The following is an 18,860-nucleotide window of genomic DNA, read 5'->3' on the forward strand; positions in this document are numbered from 1 at the left end:
AACCAGGGACACCAAACGGATCACCTTCCTGATCTGGGCCTGAGATAAAAGCCCTCTTGGAGCTCTGGTCCAAGGAGGAGGCTCTTCAGGCCCCACAGTCCAGGCGGAGGAACGCTGACATCTATACCAGAATGGCTGATGGCCTGGCAAGGAAATGCCACCACCCCAGCTCCTTAGATCATGTCAGAGCCAAGGTGAAGGAGCTGTGGCAGGAGTACGTTAGGGCCCATGATTGCAGCTCCCGCTCTGGGGAAATGGCACACTATTGTGCCTATTATGAGTACCTGGACCGGATCCTGGGTGCAGGGGAACCCCTGCCTCCCGAAAGGGTTGTGGAGTCTGGCTTGGCGACCCCGGTGCAGCAGCGGCCGCAACTCCAGGGTAAGACCCAGCAGACAATCAGCAGCTCCAAGAGGAGGAGGAAGACACCACCAAGAGCACAGCAACCCTGACCCAAGAGTCAGATGCCCACACTCAGAAGGCATCCCAGACAACTTTGGACACCGGGGAGGGAACATTATGTGAGTGCTGTGGGGGTCCAACACACACAGGGCAAGGCAGGTGAGAGCAAAGTGGATGGTGCAGTGCTATGACATGTCATGCTGATCACAGCCTGGGAGGGCGGGCACACACATGGCCGACCTCAGGGAGAACCGTCCTACCCCTGCACCTGCATGGCCGTGAGGCACCACCTGCTCCTGCAGGCAGTGATGCCAGGTGCAGGCCTGGGTTGGGGATGCTGGGATTGCTGCACAGCTTCAGGCCTCACAACAACCTGTGGAAACCCCAACTGTGGCCTGACACTTGTCTGTGCTGCTTGGCCATGTGGTGCATGTGAGAAGGGGCAGGATGGTGGCCTGCATACCTTCTGGGCTCCAGGAAGGCCGTGGCTGCTGGCCAGGCCACACCATGCCTTACTGAGACACACATGAGCATCCTGTGACCCTAGGACAGGCACTGACTGATGAGAAGAAGGAGGGCATGCCCTCTAAGGGAAAGTGAGAGCATGCATGACTGACAACTTTTCCCTCTTGTCCTCCACAGCCAGACCAGCTGACCAGGAGGGAAGTGCCACACCTGCCCCACTACCCAGACGGCTGCAGGGAACCCATCGGCACTGGCACACGTATTTGGACCTGGTGCGCCAGCACATCTTGTCCTGCAAGGGATGCAGGATACAGTGAACCAGAGAATGGAGGCAAAGGCAGAGTGGCGCAGGCGCTTGCTGAATGAGTTTGTCCAGCAGCGCACTGAGATTTGTGCTGCTATCCGGGAGGCCATGGTCTTCCCCAGTTCTGTGCCTGGTCCTGTTCCTCCTGCTCAGCCTGCCCTCCCCCGCTCCCCCCTCCCGAACCACTGTTCCCCTCCCTTAGCCCCTGCCATCCCAGACCCAGATAAAGCCCCACCATCTGTCCCAGCCCGTATATGCGGCCATCTGCGAAAAGGCCTCGGAGCCAAAGTGCCAGGGGCTCTTCATCAAGGAAGCACCCTCAGCCCTGAGCCTCCCTCCCCCCTTCCAGGTTGACATTCATCCTTCCAACTGTGAGAGTCACTGAAGGGAAGCACTTTACTTTGTTTACAAACAATTTATTTTTCTGAACAAAAGAGTATTTTATTTTTTCAAAAAACCAACAGTGAAATAAACTAAACATTTTTTCACCAACGCCTCTGTTGTCAGTGCGTGATGAATGCGTACAGTGTGTGAATGTGGGGCTGGGAGGGGTTTTGAGGAGGAAGGCACCGGAGGCATGGGGCAATCCCACAATTGGAAGGCCCTGGGGAAAATCATCAGGCACCTTGGAAGAATTGCTCCCTCAGGGCTTCTCGAATGCGCAATCCCTGGTGGTGGGCTTGCCAAATGGCAGCTGTCTGGGGCTGCTCAAAGTGCCTCTCTTCCACATCAGCTCGTATCCCCCACGCAGGGAAGAAGGCCTCCCCTTTCCTCACCACTAAGTTGTGCAGCACACAGCATGCTGCAACCACATTGGGGATGTTGTGTTCCCCCATGTCCAGCCAAGTGAGCAGGCATCTATATCTGTCCTTCAGACGGCCAAAGGCGCATTCCACCTGGAAGCAAGCCTGATTCAGGCAGGAGTTACAGAGGTCCCTGCTCGCATCCATGTGTCCCGTGAATGGCTTCATGAGCCAGGGCATAAGGGAGTACGCCGCGTCGGCCATGATGCACGTAGGCATCTGCACATCCCCGACTGCATAGTTCCTCTCTGGAAATAATGCCGCAGCCTGCATGCAGCCTGTGGTACAGGTATGAGTTCCAGAATATGCAAGCATTGTGTGCCTGGCCTGACCACCCGACACAAATGTCTGTGAATTGTCCCTGGTGGTCGACCAGGGCCTGCAGCACCATCGAAAAGTAGCCCTTTCTATTAATATACTGTACTGCTCGATGGGGTGATGCGCATATCGGGGTATGAGTCCCGTCGAGTGCTCCACCGCAGTTCAGAAAACCCAGCACTGCAAATCTGGCCATGATGGTCTCCACGTCTCCGAGGCGGACAGTCCTGTGAAGCAGCTCTGAGTTGATGACCCTCACCACCTGCATAAAGGGACAAATTCAAACACACATAACAGGACATTAGAGGAGTTGCATGAGCTGATGAGAGGTGCTCCCCCACCTCTCCGCTCCCAGACCCCAAGAGCCCCGCCCCTGTACCTCACGCACCACCACAGGGTGAGACCAGGCAGGCTTCTATCACTCCCGCCCCATCCACCATTCCTTGTGTCCAGTCCTGACCATCTCCCTTATCCACCTGCCCCCGTCCCCATGGACTGTCCCCCAAGAGTGACTTACTCCCATCAAGATGGCCCCGACAGTAGACCTCCCCATGCCAAACTGATGTCCCACAGAGCAGCCAGCTTCCACAGAGCAATAGCAATGTGCTTCTCCAGGGGGATGGTGGGCCGCAAGTGGGTGTCCTGGCATTGCAGGGCAGGGGCAAGCCAGGCACACAGCACCTGGAAGGTGGACTTCCACATCCAGAAGTTTTGGAGCCACTGGTCGTTGTCCCACTGCTACATAACAAGCCGGTCCCACCAGTCAGAACTGGTGTCCAGCCTCCAAACTCGCCTCTCCAAGAATAAGTTTGGGGGAAAGGGCAGTGGGGCTGCAGCCCAAGTGAGGGGCTCAAAGCTGGGCTCTGAATCCAGCTCTGCCACAAACGTCATGATGGTCTCATGCAGATGCAGCAGAACATCCAGCATCACAGTGTGGAGCCATCGCCTGCCCATGGGCAGCTCAGGCTCCATGGCCAAAAACCCAGTGCAAAGCACAAAACCAAACCTGAAAATAAACTGCTGTGGTGTCCGAGGAAGCAGGGCAACCAGAGCAAAAACTGCAGCAGCTTTGCTTTCCCTCTAGGAGGGAGGCAAGCCAGGAGCAGAGCAATGGCTGTCCAGGAGGATCCCTTTAAGTACACGTCTCTGCAAAGAGCATGCAGCAGCGCCTGGAATTTAAGGCTGCCCCTGTGACCTGCCAGAAGCACTTCCGGGTGCCTTTTTTGTCAACATTGTATCCGGCAGTCTGGATGCTCTTTTTCAACAAAGCAGATTGCTTTTTCGATCCGCATTATGCAGTCTAGACACTCTTTTTCGACAGAGGCTTTGTTGACAGTATCTGTCGACAAAACTGCTGTCGAAAAAAGCCTGTAGTCTAGACATACCCATAGATGGTATCATGAGCTTTCGTGGACCCAACCCACTTCTTCAGATGACCGGAGTTATGAGTTTAGCATGTGTAGACCCAAAATATTAATATTTATTTTGGATCTGCACATCCTAACCTCATAACTCCGGTCATCTGAAGAAGTGGGCTGGGCCCACGAAAGCTCATGATACCATCTGCATGTTTTGTTAGTCTATAAAGTGCTGCCAGACCTTTTGTTGTTTTTTAAGTTTATCTTGTGCAGACCAACTTGGCTACACTCTGAAGCTTCTGATATTAAAAATTATTATCTTTGCCATTTTGAATTAGATTAACATGGAACTGGAAGAAGTTTTAGGAATGGCTTGTGATTCATTTTGATTCATTTCTAAGTATTAATTCCTAGAGGACTGTAGCAAATATATTACTTGTCTCTTAATATTGTCCAGCTTTATCATGGAATTCCTCATCATTTAAAGCCACTATTTATTTCATAGGCCTCTAAGATACACCTTAAGATAGCGGCTTGTACATCCATTGGCATGTGAAGAAAGCATATTTCCATACCAAATTATCTGGAAATTACTTTATTTTTATGTATGTGTGTCTGTCTCTGGGTATTTAAGCTTCAAATTCCCTCCTAATTCCATTTTAGTTTGTGCTCCTTTTCGTTGCCCTAATATCAAATCTGCCTCCGTCATGATGCCTACAAAACACTGAACAAAAGCTACACACCTGTTGTACTGTAACCACTGTTTACTACGCTAATAATAAGTCTCATGGCTACTGTGTACTCTGCCTTATCTGTTTGTTTTATCCACCCTTTGTGTCTCATCAAATATTTAGACAGTAAACTCTGGGTCAGAAACTCTCTTTTCATTGTGTATGTATATAGCGCCTGGCACAGTGCTGCTGGGATTGGTGATTGTGTCCCCTGTAGGCACTACCACAGTACACATTCATTATTTTGTCTGGAAGCTTTTGCTGGCTACTTCTACATTGGCATGATTTTCCGGAAATGCTTTTAACGGAAAAGTTTTCTGTTAAAAGCATTTTCAGAAAAGCACGTCTAGATTGGCAGGACGCTTTTCCACAAAAGCATTTTTTGCGGAAAAGCGTCCGTGGCCAATCTAGACACGCTTTTCCGCAAAAAAGCCCCGATCGCCGTTTTTGCAATCGGGGCTTTTTTGCGGAAAACAAATCTCTGCTGTCTACACTGGCTCTTTTCCGCAAACGTTTTTCGGAAAAAGACTTTTGCCCAAACAGAAGCAGCATAGTATTTCCGCCAAAGCACTGACAATCTTACATGAGATCATCAGTGCTTTTGCGGAGATTCAAGCGGACAGTGTAGACAGCTGGCAAGTTTTTCCACAAATCAGATGATTTTGCGGAAAAACTTGCCAGTCTAGACACAGCCTTAGTGTTTTTGTGACTGAGGCAAATTTTTGCAGAGCCCTACATTGTAATTTTCTCTCCTTCATGGTAGATAGGTTTCACTTTAGGAAAACTTTTGTTCAAAATAAACAAAAGAATCATTAATACTTGCATTGTGATTGTTCCAAGCTGTCAAACAGATTGCATCAGTAAAAGTGGAGAGCAGTCATTTCATCAGGAGTGAAAGATAAGAATTGTAACATATTTTCTGATAAGCTATTTTAAACACATGTCAAGTAGATGCCTAGAAATATTCACAAGATGTGGAATCTAGAGAAATACATTATAAATTGTAATTAGTAGGCTTTACCCAAAAACCCTAGCTCTAAGCAGCTATTTGCATATCTCAAATAATGTAGGATTTTCAGGCCCAGATTTTCAAGAAGCCTCTTTAATTGTGTTTGTAAAATTTGCAAGCACATCTTTTCAGGTTTCCAAAACTGTCATTTATACATGCAGTTTACTCATTTAGCAAATAGATTTATTTATGAAGACCTAGTATTTATGGAACACGTTTCCATTTTTTTCCATCATATTCAGTGACTTCAGAAAACAGTCACATATTCTAGAATATTTTGCTACTCAAGATGAAAGAGATTGGGGGACAAGGGAAACATTTATCCAAATCTATAACTGTAATGATGCAAAGTGCTGCCACAAAGATTTTTTCAATGTTCTCAACATTTGTGTAGGTCAGACACTCCTAAGAAAGCAGTGATTGCTGGGAGCATGCAGCTATTAGCAGGAGTCAAACTGTGCACTGGAAGGATCTTAACTAATCACCCTCATTATGAAGACAAGGGTCTAAGGGAGAGAACAAAACAAGTAAGAACATTCTGATCTTATTTTCATCTAATTCCCATTACTATGAGCTGGATCTGTCCCACATAAGCATGTGCCCCCCAATGGAGAATTGAGACTGAAATAATTTTGTCCACTGATTCTAGTTTATTTCCTGGTGCAGTTCAAAGAATAGTTGTAATCTGAGGCTTTTAGTGGTTTGTGCTAATTTAGGCCAGATTCTTATATTCTTTTTGAGAGCTCAGCACCAAACTTTCAGTCCATGAGGAAAGAGTTAAAATGGGTTTTGGCCATACTTGCAACATACAGTGTAATTTTGGGCTCCCTTATGGACAGCAGCATAACCAAAAATCTCCACAGTATTTTGTGCTACAGTCTCATTTCTTCAGAGACACAGCCATAAGATGGATTCCTCAGCTGAATACAGGACTTTTACAACCCTTTTATGTCACCCTGGCACTTCACTTGGTACAAACGGAGTAGCAGTGAGAGTCAGACCTGTTGAATAGTACCCTAGGTTATATATTTGTGTATACTGAAATCAGTGGGACCACATGTGGCAGAAGGTACTAATAAGCTTGAGTAAAAACATCAGAATCTGACCCTCAGAGACCACCTTCCCACTTTATGTGAGGATGTGGCAGTTGCAGTCATCCAATGTTATGGAGTTAGAAGCCATCTGCTTTAAATATGAAGAGACATTTTCAGTGAAGCACTCTTGAGTCTGTAGCCTGCTCCCTTCCCTTTATTGCAGCAGAGCTGATCTGTTGATCTTTAATGCAGGTCCCAAAATCTGTTTTCTTACAGCGTGTTCATGAAGATAACTTTAGCTACAGTGGCTTAGGGGTTCTCCTTTTTGGGGATAGAGCCAGATGAGCTTTAATGTACAGTTTTATAAATACTGTATCAGAATGCTGGATAGGGTTTAATCTACTAAAATGAATAATATAGCAGTACTGTTTAATGAATGAGGACACTTTCTGGCTGCTAATGGTAAGAGACTGACACAGGATTTCATTTCCTCCATTAATGTGTTGTAATATTGGGAAAAGAGCATTTTTGTAGCTATCCCTACAGGACTGCATTTGATGCATTTGGGGATATCACTCTAGCAACAGAAAACATTTAGATTTAAGCTACATCTAGACCAGTGTTTCTCAAAGTGGGGCACAGGTCCACCTTGAGAAGGCTGCTAATGGTCTGCTCCAATTTGGCTGTAAACAGGAAACTGGAGCCAGTGGGAGCCATGAGGCTCCATGGCTATGAAACCTTTAGATAAACAAACAGGAGCAGTCCATTAACAGATGAAACACAGATCTAGACTACAGCATTTATAGCAATGTTTGTAGAGGAGATGCTCTAAGGTGATGGGAGAGCTGTCTCCCACCAGCTTAATTAATAATAATAATTCCTGCCTCCATGAAAGGTAGTATACAGGGCAATCTACACTGGCACTTGGGTCAGTATAACTTACGTCTTTATGTGGAGTAGATATATCACTCAGTGCTGTGAATAAAGTTATACTGATGTAAATTGTAATGTAAATGAAGTCTTACTCTTTTTTATGTTTTGCAGAGTACTAAGGGGTGAAATTCTGGTCCCACTGAAGTCAAAGACAGAACTCACATTGATTTCAGTGGGCCAGGATTTCACCCACTCTATTCTTGTTCTCCCCATATTTTTCTTGAGGAAGCATAACAAACCATAAATGTCCTATGTAACCTGTAGTAAACTTATAGGTATTGGCGAGAACTTCTGTTGCAATAAAAATGACACCCAGATCTCTGACACAACTTTATACCAAAAGCAACCAAACAAGAAAGCCACCAGCAACCCTGCCACAAGCAGAGTTCTGACCCTAAAAGGGAGAACTGCAAGAAACTCCATGAAGTCTGTTAGAGACTTGGCTATTGCTGTTGATTTTACATTGAAAGCATTCAGGTGTTGTGGTGTTGGGTGAAATGGTAAAATCTTTAGATAGAATTAATATATTTCTATTACATTTTGAAAACCATATGATAGACATCTGATGGCTTTACAGTCACCAAAGATGATGATATTTGCCTTGAAGATTGTATTTTTAAGACAAACGTCTCATCTTTCTCCAATTCAAAATGAGAAAAGATCATTAAATTAGAACAAAGAAATCTTCAGTAATAACAAGTCTGTTTTTCTCTTACAACTTCACTTATTTTGTAGGTTTATCAGATATATGCAAAGAAATCTCCTAAAGATGTCTACAGCATACTGAGATCCTTTGGAACAAACTATGTGATCTTGGAGGATAGCATATGTTATGAAAGACGACATAGCAGAGGCTGTCGGTTACGAGATTTGCTTGATATAGCTAATGGTCATGTAAGTATACGGCAAGGTTTTTGAAGAAAAAAATGTGTTTTGTTTTTTTTCTTTTAGGAGGAAAGTATTGTGAGTGTTTGAAGCTACTAATATATCTTTTCCATTTTGCAGTGAGAGTGGGAACTAAGGCCCAGTGGAGCAATTTTTCATTCAGGAATTCAGCCTAAAAGGAGCCTAACGGCTATAACTGATAGGTGGGGGGAGGGGCAACAGTCACCACTTGCTGGACCTCAGGTGATCACGGCACATGCATAGTATTCCCTGTATATAGCCTTCCAGTGCCTGGGAGGATAGAGGCATGGACTCTTAATTCTCTTCAACAGGCAGAGAAGTTGGATATGCGTAAAGTAATATGGCTGTTCCCAGAGAGTTCTCACCTGTTCCTAGGTGATGGCTCCATAGGGAGAAGACCCTAAACAGACTGCACGAATACAAACAAAACTGCACAGACTCTGAGCCAGAAACAAACCAGGGTTAGAACTTAGCCTTTTAACTATAGTGCAGCCAGAGGTGATACTGTAACACACAACATTTTAATCTGGTCCTTTCTTCTCATTAGGTTCACATTGATCCTTTGAGTGTATAAAGTTCCTTTTTATGGCTTATAACTGATTGGTGGTTCAGGGTGTTTCACAAAGCTGTTCTCTTTCTTACAGATCATGGATGGTCTAGGAGAGAATGAACCTGATTTGAAAGCTTCAGTGTATCCTCGTTTCTGTGAGGAAATTAAAAAAAACTTATCTTCTTATACCATGTACTTCACTAGAGTGTTTCAGAACAAAACATTCCATGTTTATAAGCTTGTTAAGCATAAATAGTATATTCCCCACAGTGGCTTTCATTTCAGTATTTTATTACTAGGACCACATTGGGAAATGTGGAAGAAGTTTACAAAAAATGTTACTTTTTTATGTATTTTACATTGTGTTTCTTGTTTACTTACTGTAATTCTTCAGTTAGTTGTACACAATTTAATTTTTACAATATTCTTGACATTGATCGGGAATTTTCCATTTTTAGCTGACCGAAAAACAGACTGCATCAGCACTGCAGAATGACTAATCGTATAGTTCTGCTCAAGGGTTTGGATATTTTGGCGTACCATGAACATGATAGCTGAGTATGGACCTTGCTACTTCATAACTAAATGTATGTTAGCTGTAGTCTTAAGACATTTAAACAGTAAAAATCTGGTTACAATCCTATAAGCTGATCTTCTATATATGCCTGACATAGTGAATGCTAGTGAAAAGCGGGTAGGTTTAGAAGATAAAATTTAAAAAGAACAAATTAAAAATCACTTAGAAAAGTTAGATGTCTGCAAGTTACCAGGGCCTGATAAAATGCATCCTAGAATACTGAAAGAGCTGATAGAGAAGGTGTCAGAGCCTTTCGCTATCATCTTTGAAAAATCGTGGAAGAAGGGAGAGACTCCAGAAACTGGAAAAGGGCTAATGTAATGCCAATCTATAAAAAAGGGATAATAAAAGAACAATCCAGGAAACTACAGACCAGTCAGTTTAACTTTTGTGTCAGGAAAGATAATGGAGCAATTAATTAAGGAATTCATCTGCAGACATCCAGAAGATAAGATAATAAGGTGATAGGTAACAGCCAGCATGGATTTGTAAAGAACAAATCATGTCAAACCAATCTGATAGCTTTCTTTGATAGCATAATGAGTCTTGTGGATAAAGGAGAAGTGGTGGACGTGGTATGCCTGGACTATAGTAAGGCATTTGATATGATCTCACATGATATTCTTCTTAATAAACTAGGCAAATATAACTTAGATGGGGCTACTATAAGGTGGGTGCATAACTGGCTGGATAACCATTCTCATAGAGTAGTTATTAACGGTTCACAATCCTCTGGAAAGGCATAATAAGTGGGGTTCCGCAGGGTCTGTTTTGGGACCAGTTCTGTTCAATATCTTCATCAACAATTTAAATATTGGCATAGAGAGAACGCTTATTAAGTTTTCAGATGGTACAAAGCTGGGAGGGATTGCAACTGCTCTGGAAGATAGGGTCATAATTCAAAGGATCTGGACAAACTGGAGAAATGGTCTGAGTTAAATAGGATGAAGTTTAATAATGACAAATGCAAAGTACTCCACTTAGGAAGGAACAATCAGTCTCACACATACAGAATGGGAAGTGACTGTCTAGGAAGGAGTACTGCCAAGCTAAATACAAGTCAACAATGTGACTCTGTTGCAGAAAAAAAGCAAACATGACTCTGGGATGCATTAACAGGAGTGTTGTGAGCAAGACACGAGAAGTCATTCTTCTGCTCTACTCTGTGCTGATTAGGCCTCGATTGGAGTATTGTGTCCAGTTCTGGGCACCACATTTCAAGAAAGAGGTGGAGAAATTGGAGAAGGTCCAGAGAAGAGCAACAAGAATGATTAAAGGTCTAGAGAACATGACCTATGAAGGAAGACTGAAAGAATTAGGCTTGTTTAGTTTGGAAAGGAGAAGACTGAGGGGGACATGATAGCGGTTTTCGGATATCTAAAAGGTCACAATGAGGAGGGAGAAAAATTATTCTCCTTAGCCTCTTAAAGATAAGACAAGAAGCAATGGGCTTAAACTGAAGCAAAGGAGGTTTAGGTTGGACATTAGGAAAAACTTCCTAACTGTCAGGGTGATTAAACACTGGAATAAGTTGCCTATGAAGGTTGTGGAATCTCCATCTCTGGAGATATTTAAGAGCAGATTAGATAGACATCTATCAGGGATGGTCTAGATTATACTAGGTGCTGCCATGAAAGCAAGGCACTGGACTCGATGACCTCTTGAGGTCCCTTCCAGTTCTAGTGTTCTATGATTCTCTGGGAAATCTCTGTGCCCAAACAGAGCCTGTTTTGTCTTCATTGTGGCTCTCTGGACCTGTAGGCCTACAGGATCTGATGGCAGATTAAAATCTTTGAGTGCAAACATGGAGACTAAAGTAGCCTCCATGTTGTAAAACTTTTTTTTGACAAGCTGTTGCTTCTTTTCATGCTGTTTTAATACAATGATACATGTTTGTGTATTTATTTTGAGATTTTGGGGTTGGAATGTGTTTGATATATGTAGTATTTTGGTATCCGCTATTGAAAACAATTTAAAATGTTCAGAACAGTTATAAAAAATAAATACAAAATCCTTCCATATCCTTACAATACTCATTTGCAGTATTCTGCGTTCCGTAACGCAAGAAGGTCTTTTTCCTCTGTTAATTCCCCATAGTTACAAAGAAGAGAATATCCAAGTTGAGTATTGCAATGGGAATAAGGAGAGATTTTGCCTTAAAAATGGCAGCAAAATTGTATGCGCACAATGAAATTATTTGTTTTTCCAGTTTTTGAAGTACCCATAAAACTTTAAAAAAAATACTGTCACTTTTTCCTTTCTTCCCTTCCTTAGATTATCATTTATTTTGGACTAATTTTGAAGATGATAGTCTATCTTAAAACTTTTATGAACAGTGTGTTTTGTTTGTAGTCTTTATATTTTTTCCAGGCTAGAACTTTGTTAATTTGTATGCTGTTTTGAAATACCATGTATAAAATAAGTCACTATTATAGTACTTTAGTGCTAAGTTATGATTTTTATACTAAACAGAGAGTAGGTCTGCTTGAAAACCTAACAGCACACTCCCAACTTAACAAGGCACCTCCTATTCTTATTTGTTTCTTGTGAAAAGCAGAACAGGTAATGATCAATAATGATCAAGTGCCTAGAGGTAAAAGGTGAATTAATATTTAAATACAAATAGGTGGATATGTGGCCAACTCAAATTATTCATTTATGATAATTACTGTTGCAATTAATGGGAAACTTAAAAGTGCTACTGATAGCATATTCCACATTTAATCTCATCAAGATGTGTAATCAGATTAACTATCACAACTAAGCTGTGTTCCAAATGATTTACATCTTTTTCATTTGCAGTTGTACTAAGCTAAATTACAGCAGAGATAAAGATGGTTATGTCACAATTTTATATTCAGTTAATACTCATTAAGCAGCATTCAAAGTCTTTCTGAACTTTCATGCTAACACAAAAGGAAAGTGTGCTTTAATCAAACTGTATTTAAATCAAATATTGACAGTAGCTAGGTTGTTAAACCAAGCAACTGAAACTCCTGAATAATTTCTGTCCTGTATTCTTAATGAGGTTAGAGACCACTGCAGTTTAACATAATACAATAATATAACATTTTAATCTGTATTAAAACTTTAATTAAACCCCTAATGATGCATGCTATTCTTGCTGACTGTATTGGTCAGTAAATTCCTCATTGAGTGCCTTACAATAATTGAAAACAAGCACATGTAAGGTAGAGTATGTTTAGACTATGTTGTCTTATTTTAAAATGCAGATTAGTCCTCCTTTAAGGTGCAGTTACTTTTGCTCTAATTCCATTTAAATAGTCCAGTGGACATCAGTCTTTTCATTTTGAGAATCTTGCTCTCATAAGTATAATAGTAACTGAGAATAAAAAACATGACTAACATTAATTATTTTAAATACATTAACATTTGTTATAATTTTAATATAGATTGTATTTAATGTTGCCAAAACAGATCTGAAGCCTTTTGCCGAAACTATGACGTGCCAAAAAAATTAGACGGTATAGTCCAAGATAGCTTTGTTCTTTGCAGACGATAAGAAATATGGTTCTTAGTCTCAAGACTCCATGGCTGCGTCTAGACTGGCATGATTTTGCAGAAATACTTTTAACAGAAAAGTTTTTCCATTAAAAGTATTTCCGCAAAAGCATGTCTAGATTGGCATGGATGCTTTTGCGCAAAAGCATCCGTAGCCAGTCTAGATGCAATTTTGCGGAAGAAAGCCCCGATCACCATTTTAGCCATCGTGGCTTTTTTGCGCAAAACAGTTCTTCCCTGTCCACACTGGCCCTCTTGCGCAAGAGGGCATTTTCCAGAGCGGGAGCATGAAAGTATTTGCGCAAGAAGCACTGATTTTGTACATTACAAAGTCAGTGCTCTTGCGCAAATTCAAACGGCCAGTGTAGACAGCTGGCAAGTTTTTGCGCAAAAGCATTTGCATTTGCACAAAATCTTGCCAGTCTAGATGCACCCCATTAGTATAGGGCAATGTTGTTTTTTGATAATTCAAAATTCCCCAAAGGCATCGTGGTAAACCTATTTAATTCCTGAGTCAGTAATTGTTATTCCACAAAATATTTAATTCCTGAATCAGTAATTGTTAAGCTCTAAATAGTTCGAAAGACATGTGGCATTTTAAACATTCCAACTTTTCTAGGTCCTGAAATAATTCTAGATGGAAAGTCATACTTAAATGGCTAAATAATACTATATGGCTGTGTCTACATTGGCACCCCTTTCCAGAAAAGGGATGCTAATGTAGACTTTGGAATAGGCAAATCTGCAGGGGATTTAAATATCCCCCGCGGCATTTGCATTAACATGGCTGCCACTTTTTTCCGGCTTGGGGAAAAGCCAGAGAAAAACGCCAGTCTAGACGTTATTCTCCGGAAAATAAAGCCTTTTCCGGAGGATTTCAAGTAGGAATAAGAAATCCTCCAGAAAAGGCTTTATTTTCCGGAGAATAACGTCTAGACTGGCTCTTTTCTCCGGCTTTCCCTAAGCCGGAAAAAAGCGGCAGCCATGTTAATGCAAATGCCGCGGGGGGTATTTAAATCCCCCGCGGATTTGCCTATTCCAAAGTCTACATTAGCATCCCTTTTCCGAAAGGGGTGCCAATGTAGACACAGCCTATATTTGTATGCTTATGCTGTCTACTTAGAACAGAAAGTAAGGGAAAGCTGGAAAAAATATAAAAGGAGTAAAACATTTACCAGGTTGAAGGAAAGGTGATGCAACTGGTAGCACTATGCTCCAAGGTAATCACCTTAGTACTGCACCATACCGGCTATCCAGTAAGGACTAACTAGTAGAGCATGCTAATAAAGGGTGATCCCAAACTGGATAGTTCATTGGTGGCTAGGCAGCTAAATAGACAACATGCTAGCAGTGGTTGATCATAGGCAAAAAAAAAAAAAAAAAAGCTAAATTCCCAATTCTCTGGGTGCCATGATTAGGACACAAGAATTTCTTAGACTTTCCTTCCCTAAGTCTGATGTTTTGTGTATTTGTAATAATTATGTCCTCCTTTTTAAGTGGTTTGGTATGATATATGTTCATGCATTAAAAATCTGGATTCCTTTTTTAAAACAATGTCTGCCTCTGATTTGAAATGCATCACCCCCGACATCTTCACAATACCAAATGTCTATATATTTGTGCCAAATCAGATGCACCTCCATTGGCTATGAAAACTGTTGTGCATTTAGACAAATATTTAAATTACTAATTCAGTGATTCCTTGAATATATTGCATACTGTTCAGGCCGCAGTGTGGAGTTTAGAACAGATACAAATTATGCATTATGGCAAAAACTGGGAGTGCAGAGAAAACTTTAGCTCACAGAACTAAAACATCATCAGATAGCAAAGGATATTTTACTAGGTGACAAAAGCCTTTGGAGTTCAAAAGCACATTGCCCTTTCTGATTTGAATATTCCATTGGTGAGATCGCATTTACAATGGTCTATATGTTGTACTAAGACATTATGAATATTGTGTACTAAATAAAGTTGTGTCCTTTTAAAATCATAATAGAGAACCATTTCTTGTTTTTATGGTGAAGTAGGGGGAGATGGCAGCTACTTTGGAACCTGTCCTTTGTTCAAATCTCCTATGTTCTTTCACAAACGCTAAGCTTCACTGAGAAAGTTTTGACCTTCTCTTAAGCTTGTTACGTGACACATGGAGTTAATATTTTCTTAAAATAAGCTTTATGATTTGACAGTATATGAGTCATTTTTATTGAATTTCTGAGTTAATGATTTAGTAGTAGGGATTTTTGCCATCACACACTGCACTTAGCTTATGTGAGGTCAGTAAGCTGTCTTACGAAGTTACACTGACAGTGGTAAATATAATTTGGTTTTAAAGCTTTGGTAATTTTATATTGTAGAAAGGCACAAGTAGTCTTTGGGAAAGAACAAGAGAAAATAATTGCGTATGTCAGGTGCCTTTTTTGAATGTGTTAAGAGTTCAAATGATGCCACTTGTTTTTTAAAATTCCTGTGGTCTGGCCCAGTGTTACAAAGCTAATGGCAGTTAGCTTTTCAATGACTTAGCTATGTGTTATATTTGAATTTCATTTTAAAAGAAAAAACCATGAAGATTAATATATCTGACAGGCAGACAGATTAAATACTAATATCCACAAGATTATTTAAATTTCAGACCTATACAAATATTTATAGGAAATAAAATGTTCTACTACATGTTAGCGTCTGTAAAGAACTTGGAAGAAGATTAGTAAACGTACCAGATTACTGAAAATCCAACTACCTAGGGACCTACTGATTTTTTTATTTAATTATTTTTTCTGGTCGCAGGGCTTTTGGTATTCAAGCCAGCTGTCCCCTTTCTTGAGAGATATCAGTGCTTCTCTATGATAAGAGGGGTTTTTTGGTTAAGAAATAGAGAAATGTTTGTGTGTGGGAAGAGGGAACAAACTAAATGAATTATTAGCAACTCTAGTAATAGAAAATGTGGATTTTTTTAAATTAGGAAATGGCACCTGCAAACAATTATGCCTTATTCTGGCCATTAAGGATATTTGTTATATTCAGTAAGCATTTATTTTGTTACTGGTTTTCATACTATATGACCTTTCTATTATTGTACATGCATTCTAGCTGCTGAAACTATGTATTGTATAGAAGAGAGGGAAGAACTAAAATTGAAACTGCATTTGAAGGGTGGTAAGCAAGGAAAATTTGCCAGTCAGCTTCTTACAGTTTGCAGGTTCACTCATGCTTAAATTACAATTTTCAGAAACAAATCAATGTATTGTAAAGGAAACAGCATTTATACCAAGCTCTGTTCTTGGTGTATATGGATCAGATAGGAAGCAGGTTAACCAAGACCACAGTTATTGCAGTTATCTGTACTTAAGCTCATACAATAGGGCTACATATGCATCACCACTAAAGTGTGCCTGTAGCTACCTTGTGCCTCATTTTTTTGCTGCTCACCCAAAACTAGTTTCTACTCAAACGAATAAATAATATTGGCCAGGATGGCGAATATACTCCGTATTATGAGCTCTGTCCTAAAATAACTGTATTGATAACAGCGGTAGTTTTGTCTTTGTGAAGAGTGTATATTCAAGTTTTATTTGACACATAATAATCTAGCACTGGGTACAAGCAGCTAACCCATCATAGAATATATATATATATATATATATATATATATATATATATATATATATATATATATATATATATATATATATATAAAAATAAATTCTGGTTATCTGAGGGGAGGGGCTGGGGCTGGGATGTGGCCTGCTGGGGGGACCATGTGGAGGGTGGGATGCGGCCTGGTGGGGGAGGATGGAAACCGGGGGGCAGGAGGTGGAGATGGCGGGGGTGGCCTGCCGGGGGAGGGCGCAGGAGCCGCGGGGGAGCTGGCCTGCTGGGGGTGCCACGAGCCACAGGAGAAGCCGAGATGCTTGCTTCTTGCTTCTGGCTGCTGTTCACCCCTCCCACAGGTATATGCTGCATGCTTGTCTGAGGAGCAGCCTGGCACTTAAAGGGCCAGTTTCCTTTTTGTTTTTGTTTCTTCCCAGCATCAGAAATTTGCCGGTTTCTACAGTTTCAGTTTTCCAGATGCTTACGTTCTGGATAGTTCAGGTTTTACTTAAAGCAAGGTCACAGTTTGGTTGTGCTAGGACAGTGGGATATGCCTTGAATGTGATTGTTTCTCATAAAACAGAAAGAGAGGGCTCTGGTGGCAGGGATAGCTATACTATACAGTGACCACAAATGGGAAGTAAGGGGCCAGAGATGGGGACCAGGACAGCTGTAGCCCCATTGGGGTAGCAGGGTCAGGGGTCAAGAAAGAGACAGCTATCTACTATATATTTGAGAATGTGTCTGTTCCCCAAGACATGCAGCTCTCCCCTGGATGTGCCCACTGCAGCTGCAGCAACCACAGACAGGCACTTCTCACCCTAGCTGCTGCAGTGAGAGAGGTCTGGGGATATCCACTCTCCCGAGGGTAGGCTGCATACTGAACCCTCATCCTCATTCCCAGTCCCACACCAGAGCAATGATTTCAATGAAGAAAAACAAAAATTACTTCAATTAAGGACCTGAGCAATGCCGGGTAAATTCTCTAGTACATAGAATATTTATTATTAATACAATGCCTTCAATGTACATGGCACTTTAAAGGCAAATAAAATGTCATAGGCCTTGCCCCAAGGAACTTAAAGGCTTCTTTAGTTTGAAAACACAACCAAAATAACAGCAAATCATAGTGGTGGAGGAAAGGAATTTGGAGGCAGAAGAATTTGTTAAACACGGAGAGGGTATTTATTGCTCTTGGAAGGGAATAGGGTTTTAGTGAATATCTACCTCCATTTGTACAGTTTGTGACTGCTACCATTAGAATACATAGAACTCAACATACTCAACTTGTTTACAATTGCAACATATTATTTAATCTAACATTTCTTTCACAATTTTCTGAAACAGTTAAATAAAATATTGTAAGTGTATATTAGTAAAATTATATTTAGACTAAGTACTCTCTGAAAATGAAAAGCGTTAAGAGTAACATATTCCTAGTTTAATCTTTTCCAGATGAAAAGGCTGCATCACTGAAGAATGTAATCTGTTAGTTGGTTTCTGGGAACAAAATTCTCCAGCAAATGTCACAAATACACAGCAGGACTGTCAGGGCAAAATACTGCCGGTGCATTACTGACTTAAACTGGGATGTGCAAATCAGTAAAGCCTGCCAGGTCTGTATTGACCTATATTCAGGTGAAACATGATTTTTGGTTTAGAGAGGTTTTACTGTCTTGTTGCAGCAAGAGTCCAGAATAATGTTTGGTGTCCAAAACTGGCTACTGATGTACTTGTTTCAGGTGGCTAGCAAAATGTTATGTACCATAATACATCCCATTCTGTCCATTGTCACCCAAACTACATGCATTTCCCTCTGTCAAATACACAAGAGAAATGTGGTAGTGATTCATGTTCCTTGTTTCTGTTTGATAACAGTGAATTTGGGGCAAGGCCACTGTTAGATATTCATCCTACACAAGTTGGAATTTCACCAGATATGAGGTCTTATTTTTGCCCTAAATGTTAGATGCTTTAAAATTTATTTTAACAGTTCGATTTAAAGGGATTTCACAATAAATAGCACTGTAAAAAAAGGGAGACTAAATTATTTTCTCTACTTTTTCATAAAGGCAAGTGTGCCCCTGGACAGTTTAACAACATTAGGATAACATTTTCAAGTCACTCTTCTAAATATGAAGGTATTTAGGCACCTAGCTTCCATTGATTTTTAACAGCGAGGTGCCTAAATACCTTTAAAAACCTGGGCCTCAGGTGCTTAGGAGCCTAAATCTTACTGCAGATCAATGCAACTTAAGTTCATAAGAGCCACATTTTCAGTCGTCTTTTGCTACCTACCCAAGTGGCTTTTGAAAATGGTATTAGGTAAAATTTTCAGACTTGCCTAAGTCTCATTG

At 41.2% G+C, this 18,860-nt stretch overlaps 1 protein-coding gene across 5 annotated transcripts in view; it reads left to right on the forward strand.

The window, feature by feature from the left end:
* Positions 1-13,665, forward strand: part of DPY19L3 (dpy-19 like C-mannosyltransferase 3) — an 88,094-nt gene extending 74,429 nt beyond the window's left edge. For 4 of the 5 annotated variants that reach the window (XM_075940146.2, XM_075940145.2, XM_075940148.2 and 1 more), the window contains 3 exons: positions 5,785-5,917; positions 8,093-8,251; positions 8,908-9,082. In XM_075940146.2, coding sequence (XP_075796261.1) covers positions 5,785-5,917; positions 8,093-8,251; positions 8,908-9,069 — 454 coding nt within the window. In that variant the 3' untranslated portion in view covers positions 9,070-9,082. Of the gene's footprint in view, positions 1-5,784; positions 5,918-8,092; positions 8,252-8,907; positions 9,083-9,271 lie in introns of those variants that run through there. The other variant, XM_089781489.1, reaches the window with a different exon arrangement.
* Positions 13,666-18,860: the final 5,195 nt, after the last annotated feature.

This window comes from Pelodiscus sinensis, chromosome 12 (assembly GCF_052426305.1).
Source record: "Pelodiscus sinensis isolate ZL-2025 chromosome 12, ASM5242630v1, whole genome shotgun sequence".
Classification (NCBI taxonomy): domain Eukaryota; kingdom Metazoa; phylum Chordata; order Testudines; family Trionychidae; genus Pelodiscus; species Pelodiscus sinensis.